The 15239-nt window shown below is 42.1% G+C and overlaps 1 protein-coding gene across 4 annotated transcripts in view; it reads left to right on the forward strand.

Moving 5' to 3' along the window:
* SLC39A4 (solute carrier family 39 member 4) overlaps positions 1–15239 on the forward strand; it is a 148445-nt gene that overhangs the window by 24205 nt on the left and 109001 nt on the right. For 2 of the 4 annotated variants that reach the window (XM_068237874.1, XM_068237876.1), the window contains exon 3: positions 13667–13767. The exons of 1 other annotated variant lie outside the window; for it this stretch is intronic. In XM_068237874.1, the coding sequence (XP_068093975.1) occupies positions 13667–13767 (101 nt within the window). Of the gene's footprint in view, positions 1–13666; positions 13768–15239 lie in introns of those variants that run through there. One more of the 4 variants, XM_068237880.1, reaches the window with a different exon arrangement.

Consider the following 15239-nt stretch of genomic DNA (forward strand, 5'->3'; position numbering starts at 1 on the left):
ACACTGCGGAGGTCCTCCACAAGCGTGTCAAGATACTAGAACCCAGCTTTTGGTGCATGCACCAGTAGAGGGAAAATTCCTGTCGGCAGATGGCGCTGGGGAGTGCAGAGGAACCAATCCTCTGTACCTCCACAAATGCCAGACAGGAATTTGTACGAAGCGCAGAACGCAATCGCAAGAGAGGCGATTGCGAATGAGATTGAGCAAAGGGATAGGTTGTATGTGTGTGCGCCAATCTAGTCGCCACCCCGCGACCGCGCACACACAACAGCAGATACGAAACAGGAACGCGATCGCGAGAGGTGCGATCGCCAGACGTGACACAAGGCAGATCAGAATAGAATACGAGGGTAGCAAAGGCACAGCAAATACAATGAGAATATACGGAAAATAATAAACGCTAGCTAACCGCGAACACCGCACTCATTCGCAACAGTGCACGCGGTTATGCGCGGTCTCCACGTGATAAGCACAATAGAGACAAGCACGCCTAACTAACCATCAACAGACAAACACGAAACAAAGAACGTGAACGCTTGCTTAACGGTTACCTCATCGAGCCTACAGCAAGCGCCCGTATCAGACAAGACAGACAAACGAGAAACAGGAACTAGGCAGAAAGGATCCACCGCTCTTCCGCCAGAGCAAGTGTGATCCAAGCAGGAACACAGATCAGAAAGATCCACAGCCGCTAACGCTAGCGGCTAGTGCGATCTAAACAAGACAGATCAGATGAGGTAGCCGGTAGCAACCGCTGCTCCAGCTTACACTCCAGGAACTCAGATCAGAAGGATCCACAGCCGCTACCGCTAGAGGCTAGTGAGATCCAAACAAGACAGAGCGATTCGCTATCAACCGCCGCTGGTGACAGCGCAATCGCGACAGACAAGACAAGACAGAATAGGCAGTACAAATTATACACAAACTGACTGCACTAACTAGGAATGCAAGGAGCACTCCCCAAGAATTAACTATACTAAAATAGCAGTGGCTGACACTCCAGGTGAGTCCAGCAGGAACAAACCTCTATGAGCAGCGAAGCATTGTGGGACACACATAGTACTTATAGTACACGCCTCCAATGAATGTGGCCAGGCAATTTGCATGACAACGTATGCAAATTCCTCAGCAAGCACAAGCTGCAAAACTGACAGAAGGACTTCTTTCCAGAGTCCTGCAGCATGCAGACCTGAATAATGATCAAAAGGCTGCCTGCCTGCGCAGGCAGCTGAGCGGATCGTTACAACGGACAAGTCAGGCACAGTGTTTAATCCAGAAAGACAGAACAACAACCATCCAAATGTTTATGAATGAAACTGGCCTCTGTTATGGTAGCGCATGGAAAATTATTCATGTATGTCTAAGGTGTCTGCATGCTGGGTTTTAGGTTTGCTAACCCCTTTCCAGAAACAAGACCTTTCAAGACAGATACTGACACAGTTAGAACAGGATGAAGAGGTTTTGGTCGGGCACTATTACCCTTCAAATGCAGAAACTTTATCACCCTGTCAACCTCAATATTTTCCATCTTACACTTAGTTGCTTATTGCACAATATATAATAGAAATAAAAGAATACAATTAGCTGATTTTCTTAACATCGTGCAGTTAGGGATGAATGAGAACACTGACAAAAAGGTCATCAATATACCATACTAACTTCCGGGTAATAATTAAAACTTTGCGAGACCCCCTCATACAACTATACCACTGTCACCTAATTTATCATTATGTAACTGGGAGGTAGACATGACCATCCTCTGAAGCACCCAGAAATCGTCCCAAAAAGTTACGGGATCCATTTTTTGGGGACAAAAAGCTGTTGGTGGACAACCTCGGGGCTCTAGTATCACCGGGCACTATTATACTAACCTCCTGGACCAGCTGTGGGAGGCAATTAAGATGAAATGCCATGGAAAGTTGACCAAAGGCATCCCAAGACAATGCACCTGTAGGTTTGAGGCCGAACCAAAGGACTTTTATATGAACAGTCTAGAAAAGCTGCAACTAAACTGTACCAAGTGCATCAGTCTTGGAGAAGGGGGAGGGGGAATATGTTGAATAAATGTGTTATTTCATAACTCTGTCTCTCTTATTTCTAGGAAAAGCCAGGAACTTATTAGCACACCTTATTATATTAAAAAACATAAAATTCCATTACATTTATAGTTTAAAAAAAAATCACAAAATCTACATTTTTCTGAACAACCGATTATTTTCCTTGAAAAATTTTAAAATCTATTTATTGAATCCTGAGTGGCCACCTTTATATTGATCACTTAGCTGCTTTACTGCCAGCACCTCATTTCAACAGAAATCTGTTCAAACATCAGCTAGTGTGTCCCCAATGTGCACTTTCTGTCCTCTATATACATGAAAATTGCCTCCATCCATCAATGTTACAAAAAAAAACAAAAAAACTCAAATAACGTGAGAGGGCCTTTGTTTGTTATAGAATATGGGCCCTAATTCACTAACTGCCGGTAATATTGCAGTGCGCAGGCAACGCACAAACGCACAACAATATTACCGTTACTATAGCCAGCAGTGGACCTCGCGTTATGCAGTTAGTGCTCCCTATGGTACATGAGTAACATGAACGTTACTATGGTTGTGCGTGTTACACTACTTGCTTTGTCATAGTGACGCTTGCGTCAGGGGCAGCCCTACAATGAACAAGACTGAATCATGATTGAGTGCAGCAGTCTGTAGGGGGCAGCATCATCTCTACCCTCAGCTGATCTTTTTCAGTCTCTCCCACTGCTCTGCTGTTTCTGACTGACTCATGGAGCAAAGAGCTTGCCTGCTGTTAGTCTGTGTGTGCTGGCATGCCCCTTACTTAAATATGCACTGCTCTAAGCTAGCCCCGCCTCTGCTCCATGTGCCATTCTGCCCTCTGGTTTCCCTGTCCTGGCTTGTGTTACTCATGTACAGCGGGTCACACTAATTGTGTAATGCACGTACCATTGGCGGTAGTAATGGTAACTTGTGCATGGCAATATTATTGACGGTTAGTGAATCAGAGGCCTTATCTCGAATGCTTAGAAAAAATTACATGATGGCTTTACCTTTCCACATTCGGTGTATCTCAACATTTTCTACATGACATTTTCTCTAAGATTTCCCCCTCCAACTATAACCTCCCTGGCGTTCTATTAAGATCGCCAGGGCGGCTCCGGGAGGGTTTTTTTTAAATAAAAATAAAACTGTTTCATGCAGCCAACTGAAAGTTGGCTGCATGAAAGCCCACTAGAGGGCGCTCCGGAAGCGTCATTCTGATCGCTTCCGGTGACCAGAATAAACAAGGAAGGCCGCAATGAGCAGCCTTCCTTGTTTTGCTTACATCGTCGCCATAGCGACGAGCGGAGTGACGTCATGGACGTCAGCCGACGTCCTGACGTCAGCCGCCTCTGATCCAGCCCTTAGCGCTGTTGTTCCGGCTGCGCAGGGCTCGGGCAGCTGGGGGGACCCTCTTTCGCCGCTGCTCGCGGCGGATCGCCGCAGAGCGGCGGCGATCAGGCAGCACACGCGGCTGGCAAAGTGCTGGCTGCTTGTGCTGCTTTTTATTTCACAAAAATCGGCCCAGCAGGGCCTGAGCGGCGACCTCCGGCGGTGATGGACGTATATATTCGTCCATACCGCTAAGGAGGTTAACTCCTTCCAATGCAAATAGGCGTCGGGAAGGTGACAGCCCCAGGACCGCCGTAACACCGAAAGGCGTCAAGTCCTGGGGCGGGGTTTTTCAGGGGATCGCGCCCGCTTGAATGATGAAGCTCTGCTCCGTCATCAGTCTAACAGTGGCGATCACCGCTATTAGGCTACCTGCACACTGCAAATCTGTTTTCCGATTCTAATTCCGTTTCCGATTCCGATTTTTCAATTTTTCAATTCCGATTTTCCCTGAATACATTCAACTGAAAAACGGATCAAAAAACGCAGCATGCAGTAAAGATTAAAAATCGGAATCGGATGTAAAAACCGATTCAAAAGCGGAATCTGAATCGGAAATGCATGCAGTGTGCAAGAGGCCTTAGACTGTTAGACGGTGAAACCGTCTAACAGAAAGCTCTGTTGGTGGGCAGAAAGGGGGGGGGGGAGATTGATTTGTGTGCTCGGTTGTGTGGCTCTGCAGCAAGCCATTAAAGTTGCAGAGCACTTATTTGCAAAAAAGTAGTCTGGTCACTAGGGGGGTGTAAGCCTGTGGTCCTAACCACTTTGTATGTTTTTTTCCCCTTTAAGATTCCTGACAATTTTGTAATTTCAGCTGTCACTATTGATACATCACTAACTTTTTGATTACTTATGCCATCAAAGTCATACACATGTAGTTTTTTTTCAGGACAATCTAGGCTTTCCTTGGGTAATATTTGTTTTCAAGAATAATTTAATTTTACGGGCATTTGATATGGAAAAATTGGTATAAGTGCAGAAAATACACATTTTTTCATATTTCACCCTTCACAAATTCTACATGATAAGTGCCACAGTTATAAAACATATCAAAATAGGTTACTTGTCTTTTCCTGGTTAAATTGATACCCTACATGCCATATTTCATCACCAGTTGGAAATGTAGCATACCATTATCGCCAGCTTGTGCGTTTGTAGCGATTGGACCCGATCGCTATGGTGCACAGTTTGGGGACGCCAGTGTTGGATAGATACATTACTAGGCAACAGCACAGCAATGCATATGCACAGTGTTGGGTTCCGGAGCTGTCGCCCTATAGATCGAGTGCGATCGCTACTGGCGGCAGCCATTACAGGTGTCTGCTAATATTAGGGCTAAGTATAGGTGACACAAGTGGTTAATTAGTTAAGTAGGAGTTAATATTTTACTTGGGGAGGGAAGATAAACACTTTATTATTTAATGGGGACACTGTCACTTTAATACATTTTTTTTCTTGGTTTCATGAATGAGTGTTGCTATTAGCAACACTCATTCACAGTTAAATGAATGCACGCTCGTGCACGAGCATGTGCACGCGCGGGACCGATGGGGGCGCGCATGTGCACGCGTGGGAGCGCTCAGCGGCTTTTTAACTGCAGGACGTGAATTTCACATCCTAGAATCTACAGGGGGGCCAATTAGGACGTGAAATTCACGTCCTGGAATCATAACCGGTTCAGCGCCACAGTGCCGAAAATCTCATGCATCCGAGCAACGTTCACCTCCCATTCATTCGCCTATAACTTTATTGCTACTTATCACAATGAATTGATCTATATCTTGTTTTTTTCCGCCACTGATTAGGCTTTCTTTAGGTTGAACATTTTGCTAAGAATTATTTTTTTCTAAATCCATTTTAACAGGAAGATTAAGAAAGAAATGAAAAAAATTCATTATTTCTCAGTTTTTGGCCATTATAGTTTGAAATTAATATACGCTACCGTAATTAAAACCCATGTATTTTATTTGCCCATCTGTCCCGTTAATTACACCATTTAAACGATGTCCCTATCACAATTTATGGTGCCGATATTTCATTTAGAAATAAAGGTGCATTTTTTCAATTTGCGTCCATCACTATTTATAAGCTTATAATTTTAAATAATATAATAACATACTCTCTTGACATGTATATTTAAAAAGTTTAGACCCTTGGGTAACTATTTATGTTGTTTTTTTTTTTTTTAATTGTATTTTTTTTTATTTAATTTTTTTTAATAAAAAATGTATGTGGGTAATTTTTGGTGTGGGAGGAAAACTGCTTATTTTACATGTAAAATAAGCAAATTCTTTAATTAAAAATGTATGTGGGTGCAGTTTACTATTTGGCCACAAGATGGCCACAGTGAGAAAAGTCCTGGATGCGAACGATCTCGCATCCAGGAACCAAAATTCAGAGGAGTTGTTTCCTGGGGGCAGAAATACCACGCTCTCTGGAGAGAAATCGTCGGTATTTCTGCGGGGAAGTTAGATCGGTGAATGGGAATTATATTCCCATTCACTGATCGGGGGGCTAGCGGCGGGCGGCGGGTGCACGCGCGGGCGCGCGCCTGATCGCGCGCACCACGCATTGAAAGCAGCAGTGCCTTTCTGGACGAGAAAGCTCGTCCAGAAAGGCCAAACTGGTTAAGTGGTTAAAGATAATGTATAATGTAATGACCATTTCAGCCCGCGGGTATTTTTCACTTTATGCATCAGAGTTATTTTCACCTCCCATTCATTTGCCGATAACTTTATCACTAATTATCACAATGAATTGATCTATATATTTTTTTTCCTGCCACCAATTAGGCTTTCTTTGGGTGGTACATTTTGCTAAGAATTATTTTTTTCTAAATACATTTTCACAAGAATCTTAAGAAAAAAATGGAAAAAAAATAATTGTTTCTAAGTTTTTGGCCGTTATAGCTTTAAAATAATACATGCTACCATAATTAAAACCTATGTATTTTATTTGCCCATTTGTCACGGTTATTACACCATTGAAATTATGTCCCTATCACAATGTATGGCGCCAATATTTTATTTGGAAATAAAGGTGCATTTTTTTCAGTTTTGCGTCCATCACTATTTACAAGCTTATAATTAAAAAAAAATGTTCGTAATATACCCTCTTCACATGCATATTAAAGAAGTTCAGACCCTTAAGTCCTTTATGTTTTTTTTTATTTTATTTGGGTAATTTTTGGTGTGGGAGATAAACAGCTAATTTTAAATATAATAACGTGGGTTTATTTTATTAAAACATGTATGTAGATGTGCTCGCTTCCAGGAAGTATATGTAGGACGGGAAACTTTTTTTTGTCAGAAAGACTGCGGCTTCTGATGAGAAGCCGTCTGTCTTTCTACCGAGGACTTAGATCAATGAATGGGAACTATATTCTGTGCTGTGCACAGCAGCACAGCAGCCGCCTGAACGTGACAATCACGTCCAGGCGGCTTAAATGGTTAAATACAATTGCTTATGTTTCCAGGTATTTAGTTGCTGTTTGCCTTTTATAAAATCCTTCTCATCCTGATTTACATTCTTAAATTATCACCTGTGGCCACATCTTTACTGCTGGCAGATGCACCACTGCCGAATGTTTGTTTATTGTGCATTCTGAACTGAATAGAAACAACACCTGGCTACATAGAAAGCTGCATAATAAATATTCTAGGCTAAACATCATTGGGAGGGTGTGGCTACATACCAATATACAGTAATATATACTTTTCGATGCTGAAACCAGGAAAATTAACCTGTTGGGCGTTCTGATTCTGCGCAGCCGGAGGGCTGCGCATGGTTTTTTATACCTAATTTTTTTTTTAATCATGTAGCTAGCCTAGCGCTAGCTACATGATACCCCTCTCCCTGACAATTCCCACCCGCCCTTCCGATCGCCGCCGGCGCTTATGCCCGTCAGGAAATCCCGTTCTGAACGGGATTTCCTTCAGGGCTTTCCCCATCGCCATGACAACGAACGGAATGATGTCATCGATGTCGTGACGCCGTAGGGAATCCCGATCCACCCCTCAGCGCTTCCTGGCACTGATTGGCCAGGCTGCGCACAGGGTCTGGGGGGGGGGCCTATTACACGACGGGCCACGAAGGGCCTGAACGGTGGCCTCCGGCGTCTCTGGACGAGCCTAGCTCGTCCAGAACGCTGGGGAGTTTAATGTAAAAGTAAGTATCCGGAATAATTTACTACATTCTACTATGTGTGTCACTGGAGATCCATTCCTTGCACACCCACCTATCTTCAAATCCCCAGTGTCTAAAAATAATATTTTTTTCTCTAATCACTGTATTTTTACTGTATGTACAGAACAAAAAGATGTAGTATAACAATATGCAAAATCCAATCCAGTAAAATAAACTGTTAAACCAGAAGACACGGACGCGCTATAATTATAGATTCTCAGGTGTTTTGACCCTTTTAACTCAACAAAGTTTATTGAAAAAAGGCACACAAAAAAATCCAAAATGCCATGTTACATTTTACAGCGTCTTGATCCTTTATGGTCATTTAAATACAAAATATGTAGAGGTGAACTTTGTAATTGAATATTTACCGTAATTGTTATTCGGTTAATCATTATTCCACATTCCACATGCCACATGCTACAAAAAGTTAATGTATTGCTAGATACCTCTGGAATACCCCTCCACAACACATCCATCTCTCTCCTATCTTTGATATCTTTAAGCGTTCCTTCAAAACTCACTTTTTCTGACAAGCATACGCTCTACCTTAGGCCTTTCCCCTTTGACATAAGGCCAAGTTGCACTCCTACTTGATATCCTAAAACACAGGGACCATATGCAATTCACTTTTTCACCCGAGTTTTCTCCTAGGTGATATTTTCACAACTTGTAAATAAAATGCCTTTTATACCCCCAGCAATCAAATGAATGCTCAAAATAATTTTGACAGTACGTCATCAAGTACCTTTTGGTACTTTTTCCATTGCAAAGTGCTAAAAAGTTAATTTAAATTGAAGATGAGAAATTATCTCCTAGGAGAAAAGTCAGGAGGAAAAGTGAATTGCATATGGGCCATGACCTCAATTCACTAAGATCATGCTGGAAATAATAAGGCAGGAGAAAACTTACAACCACACATCAATGGTATTTTCAGTGTTAAAGAGAGTCTGAAGCTACAATCAATTGATATTTTTACCTTATAGTTTGCATAGGGATTATCAGGAGAAGTGACACTCTTGACATGCATATTCAAAAAGTTCAGACTTAGGTAATTATTTATTTATTTATTTATTTTAATTGCAATTTTTTTTTTTCTTAAAGCGGGATTGTCACCATAAAAATCAAATTTCAACAGCAACTGGTCTGAGTGTATTAAGTGATAAAGATGCTAATCCTGCATTCAAACCTTGCAAAACTTTTTCTACTGTTATGATTTGGAGTTATCACATACTTTAGGAGCACTGGCCCTTTAAAAGCCATTGCCATTCAGTTGCATGCTGGGGGTTCTTTTTATCTATAATATATTCCTCCTCTTCCCTTTATTTCCCTATCTAGCTGCTTATCAGAAACAGCCTCTGATTACTTGTGTTTACAAGCAAGGCTGAGGTGACTCAGTGATTGGATGTGTAAATAAAAAAGACAGTGCAGTTGTTAGTATACACTTCAGTGGGAGTGTCTGAAGACTCTGGGAGGAGGGCAGCTAATGAATACACAATGAGCAAGAGAAGGGAGGGGGGGAAACAAAAGAGTCAGGGAGGATATGATGTCAGCATTAGTTTGGCAAAATGGCCACTGCCTTGAATAGGATTTTCTGCTTTTCCTTTATAAAATTCACAAGAGTCATTACATGGATAGCACAATACATCTGTTGTGTAACTAGAACTAGTATTTACCTACTTATATATGTGTTTTTTATTTCTAGGTTAGCATGGGTGTCACTTGTTCTTTAATACAAACATTTATTTAGGTAATTTTTAGTGTGGGAGGTAAACAGTTAATTTTAAATGCAATATTATGTGTTTATTTAATAAAAAAAAAATGTATGTGGGCGTAGTTTTACCATTCGGCCACAAGATGGCCACAGTCAAAAAGTCCTGGAAGCGAACACTCTCGCTTTCCAGGAAGCATTAGGAGGACGGGAAACTTTTTTTTCCGCAGCAAGACTGCAGCCTCTGATTAGAGGCCGTCGGTTTTTCTGCCGGGAACTTAGATCAATGAATGGGAACTATATTCCCATTCATTGATCTCGGGACTAACAGAGGGCGCCCAGCGCAGCGGCAGCAGGGCAGTCTATCTGGATGGATATATCCATCCAGATAGACTTAAGTGGTTAAGGATTGAATTGTTAACTGTTCTCTCCTTAACTAAAGACGGAAGAGTTAAGTTTACTACATGCCTTATAACCATGGGGAGAACACTAGAAATAGTTCAGAAACGTTATTAAAGGGGCACTACAGCGAAAAACTATTTTTTTCAGAGCCATAAATTACTTTTTTCCTATGTTGCTGTCACTTACCTTAGGTTGTAGAAATCTGACAGAAGTGACAGGTTTTGGACTAGTCCATCTCTTTATAGGGGATTCTCAGGGATATATTTATTTTCAAAAGCACTTAGTGAATGGCAGTTGCTCTGTCCAACTGCCCAAAATAATGTGTAGGGAGCAGGGAAGCTGGCAAGCATCATTGTTTAAATCCTTTTTAGGGAATATCTTTATAAATAATAAAAGTCTTGCTGAGAATCCCCTATGAAGAGATGGACTAGTCCAAAACCTGTCACTTCTGTCAGATTTCTACTGCCTACTGTAAGTGACAGCATTATAGGAGAAAAGTAATTTATGGCTCATTTTACTCTGGAAGAAACATACTTCTTATTTGTATGTTTGCACATATTTTAAATTTTACAGTTTTTCGCTGTAGTGCCCCTTTAAAGACAGGAGATAAGCTTAGTGAATTGAGGCCATCTATACGTTGGTTGCATACTAGCCCACCCTTTGTTTCCCCCCTATTCGTTTAGATTGTAAGCTGGCAAGAGCAGGGCTCCCTCACCTTTTGTGTCTTGAAATATGTTATACATTTTATTCATTATGTTACTTTTGTCACTGTTACCACCAATTCCGTATTTTGTACCGATTCTGTATTTTTTACCAGCCAGCCCTGTATTTTGTATATTGGTAAATACCATTGTATGTATTATTATGTACCCCATGTTGTTTCTTACTTTGTTCAGCGCTGTTGGTGTTTATAAATCAATAATAATAATACTAGCGATTATTTGTCCTCCAAAGCAAGCCTCCACAATAATGCTTGGTATACGATCAGCACACATACTGTATACATAACGCAAGCTGCAAAGTGCAGTATGGTGGAAATAGCGGTAAAAATGCTGTGCGCTGTCACAAGGTTTACTGAATCAACACCTCTTTTGCTTATGAATTATTTGTGGTATGCATGACTAGAGGTGGTTGAGGGGGTGTGACTTGAGATTTGGTGGGGCGGGGCTTAAAAGTGTCCCTCTTTCTTATCTCAAAAGTTAGTAGATATTTTGATATAAAATTAAAACCTTTTGGCTAGACTCCTAATTTAAAAATTGTTTTACTCCTGAGTTAAAGTGTTGATGGGACTTTAGAAACTTAAGCTCAGTTTAAGCTCTTTACAATATATAGAATGGAAATTGGCCAATTTTGTATTGTTTTAGTTATTGGCTATTGCACAATCTTTATAAACTTGACTGTGGACTCTGATCTGCAATAACGGAATTCAGGGCCTCCATAAAAGTGTCAGCTGGTTGAGAGATTGTCTTGGTATATGGACGCCGGGTGACTCTATCGGACTCCAAGTCACATTATTGTGTTGTCAGCGAATATTTCTCCTTGAAATCCTCCTGTGTCAGCTCTGTTATTGTACATAAAGTTTATTGACACCAACTTCAAAAGCAGTTTATTGCTCCAAAGAGCAATGCAAAAGGTTACGTAAGGTATTCATAGCACGTATGCCAGATTATTGATTGCCTATGCCACAGGTGTCAAGCACAAGGCCCACAGTCCGAATGCGGCCCTCCTTGCCATTTTATGTGGCCCTCCAGAGCTTCAAATGTGCATCGTTTTAAGCAGTAAACGAACCTCAGTACACTGCCTTCCCATCCAGAAGAGTACACCGGTGACAGTGTTAATGTTTGAAAAATTGTCAGTTGGGGGGGGGGGGGCAGCAACAGTCCATGGTACCCCTCAAATTACCATGGGCACCCTCTTGTGATTCAAACCTTAACATGGGGCTAGTTACCAACTAAAAAAAACAACTCAATGATTGCCAAGAAAATACCTTGTGGACCGACGATACAAAAGTTGAACTTTTTGGAAGGTGCGTGTACCGTTACATCTGGCGTAGAAGTAACACAGCATTTCAGCAAAAGAACATCATACCAACAGTAAAATATGGTGGTGGTAGTGTGATGGTCTGGGGATGTTTTGCTGCTTCAGGACCTGGAAGGCTCGCTGTGATAGATGGAACCATGAATTCTACTGTCTACCAAAAAATCCTGAAGGAGAATGTCCGGCCATCTGTTCGCCAACTCAAGCTGAAGCGATCTTGGGTGCTGCAGCAGGACAATGACCCAAAACACACCAGCAAATCCACTTCTGAATGGCTGAAGAAAAACAAAATGAAGACTTTGGAGTGGCCTAGTCAAAGTCCTGACCTGAATCCTATTGAGATGTTGTGGCATGACCTTAAAAAGGCGGTTCATGCTAGAAAACCCTCAAATAAAGCTGAATTACAACAATTCTGCAAAGATGAGTGGGCCAAAATTCCTCCAGAGCGCTGTAAAAGACTCGTTGCAAGTTATCGCAAACTCTTGATTGCAGTTATTGCTGCTAAGGGTGGCCCAACCAGTTATTACGGTTCAGGGGGCAATTTCTTTTTCACACAGGGCCATGTAAGTTTTGAGGTTTTTTCTCACTAAATAATAAAAACCATCATTTAAAACTGCATTTTGTGTTCAATTATGTTATCTTTGACTAATAGTTAACGGTTTTTGATGAGCAGAAACATTTAAGAGTGACAAACATGCAAAAGAATAAGAAATCAGGAAGAGGGGCAAATAGTTTTTCACATCACTGTAAATCTGCTGCGTTGTGTGTTGCACATGCCCAGTAATGTTTTTTTTTTTAATGTAACGCATGCGCCGTTTTCGTTCCATCCTTGTGCGACGAAAACGGTGCACCAAACGCAGGGCTAAAGAATGTACTATAACGTCCAAGTTATAGTCTTTCAATGCGTTCATTAGAGGCACGTTATGCAACCTTAACATAATTTTACAGATATACTACTAGCAGCAATATCCGGTGCCCATTTTTGTGGGCACCTTTATTATTTATATGCTTGTGTGCCTCCCCTTCTGGTCACCTGGACTATAAGCAAGTAATGGGAGACACCTCGGTTAACAGGTGGGGTTCCCAATTACCAGTAGAGTGTCCGGATGCTGCGGGGCAGACCTCCTTGAAAAATCTGTATCACCTATCCAAGGATGACAGGTCTCTTACTTAGGGGGATGGAGACCAGAAACGCTTAGTGGGATGGTAAAATAATGATTTCTCCCCACAGGGATTCATTCACATCGATGGGCTTTATCCTATCAGTATATTTTTAGAGTGTAAGAAAAAACCAGAATGCCCACATAAGCATGGAAAACATGCAACTTCATGTAGACAGTGTCCTGGCAAGAGTACAAATCTGGGGCTCCAGTGCTGACAGTTGAGAGTGTTAACCACCATACCAATCTGCTTGCTTAAAGAGGAACTCTGGTAAAAAATAATGTAATAAATAAGTGCTTCATTTTTACAATAATTTTGTATAAATTATTTAGTCAGTGTTTGCTCATTGTAAAAGCTTTCCTCTCCCTGATTTACATTCTGACATTTTTTCACATGGTGACATTTTTACTGCTGGCAGGTGATGTCAGTGGAAGGAGATGCTGCTTGCTTTTTGGCAGTTGGAATCAGCTGTAAACAGCTATTTCCCACAATGAAACGAGGTTTACAGACAGGAAACTAGAACGCGCTCTCTGTCTCCGGAGCCCGGTGTGAGGATAATATTGGCAACGAACTGTGAGACTGTTAACTCTTTATTTCATGAGACAGAGAGCGTGTTCTAATTTACTCACTTGCTCTATTTTGTTGGTACACGAACAGTGAGAATGCGAACCGCATAGTGCATCATTTATTCTCCTAAGCGCATTTTCTATATATTTTACAGACAGGAAAATGCCAAGACCATGGTCCTCACAGATCCCTGTGGGAGGGGTTTCACCACAATATCAGCCATACAGAGCCCGCTGATGATCCGTTTGTGACAAGGTAAAGATTTATCATGGGAAAGGGGGTATCAGCTACTGATTGGGATGAAGTTCAATTGGTCACGGTTTCCCTTTAAAGGACTCACAAGGGCAGAGAAAAAATGCAGTTATACTTACCTTGGATTCTTCCAGCCCTAGACGTCATCTGGGTCCCTCTGGCAGCCTGTAAGGATCGCTGACCCTCGGTGGGTCGCCGTCTTCTGCGCATGTGCCCATGTCATCAGGAGCGGACTGCGCCTGTGCAGTAGTCTGTGCAGTCACAGTGTGCTCCTGACATGGTGGGCGCGTACGCATGCGTGCACTCGCACGTGGAGAAGTCGCAGACCCATCAGGGGTCGGCGATCCTTACAGGCTGCTAGTGTGACCCTGGAGAGGACCGGAGCTGGGCCGAGGAACCCAAATGACTTTGAGGGGCTGGAAGAAGCCCCAGGTAAGGAAAACTGCATTTTTTCTGGCTTTGTGAGTCATTTAATATCAGCTTCCTTCATTTATGCACAAAATGTAATTCTTTGTATCTTTGATTATGTATGAAACTGCACAGAACTCCTTCCTTTTGTATTGCAGTTCTAAGGCTTTGTTAGCATCTAAAATCGAAATCGCTGACACCAGTGATTTTCGATTTTGTGAGTGATTTTTTTCACCCTCCCTGCGCTTACCTGCGCGCTTCATTTTTTTGTAAAGCGCTTTTCAAAGCGCTTTAGCAGAGCGATTTGTTTTTTTCACTTCCTGAAGCAAGTCAGGAAGTGAACTCTTTGACCTGGAAAATTATAAATACAGTGTATTTATTCTTAAAAGCGCTGGGAAATCGCCATACCAAGCCCTTTTTCAAGCGTTTTGCGATTTCCCTATACCTGCCATTATAGGGAAATCGCCCCAAAAATGGTACAGGCAGTGCTTTGCTGAGCGGATTGGAAACAAACTGCTCAGATGTGAACTCTCTTATAGGGAATCATTGCACAAGCGCTTTTAGGGCGATTTTAAAAAATTGCCGGCACTTAACCTGCGACTGCCTAATGCTGATCGGCGCCGCGGAGTGGCTCCCCCAGGACCGCCTAACGCTGATTGGCGCCAAGTCCTGGGGCAGATATTAGCAGGGAATGCTCATGCGCAATCATTCCCTGCCGAGTGACGCGGCGGAACTCCGTGATCAGCCTGCCAGCTGCAATCGCGGCTAGCAGGCTGTTAGGAAGAAGAAGGAACTGTTATTTCTATGTACAGCGCTCCGATCTCCTGCAGTGCTGTACGGGGGCTGCTCTGTCACTGAGCAGTCCACTTTAGTGGCTCACAAGATGATCGCCTCTCATAGGCTGATGCCTATGAGAGGCGATCATACTGATTGGCTCTCCGGTGGGAGGGAGGGATGCTGGCAAGGGGAATTAAAAGAAAAATAACTATTTTTAATAAATAATAATAATAACATTAATTAAAAATAAAAGAAACATTGCAGCAGCAATCAGATGCCACCAACAGAAA

The sequence above is a fragment of the Hyperolius riggenbachi genome, chromosome 5 (assembly GCF_040937935.1).
Source record: "Hyperolius riggenbachi isolate aHypRig1 chromosome 5, aHypRig1.pri, whole genome shotgun sequence".
In the NCBI taxonomy this organism is placed as follows: Eukaryota; Metazoa; Chordata; class Amphibia; order Anura; family Hyperoliidae; genus Hyperolius; species Hyperolius riggenbachi.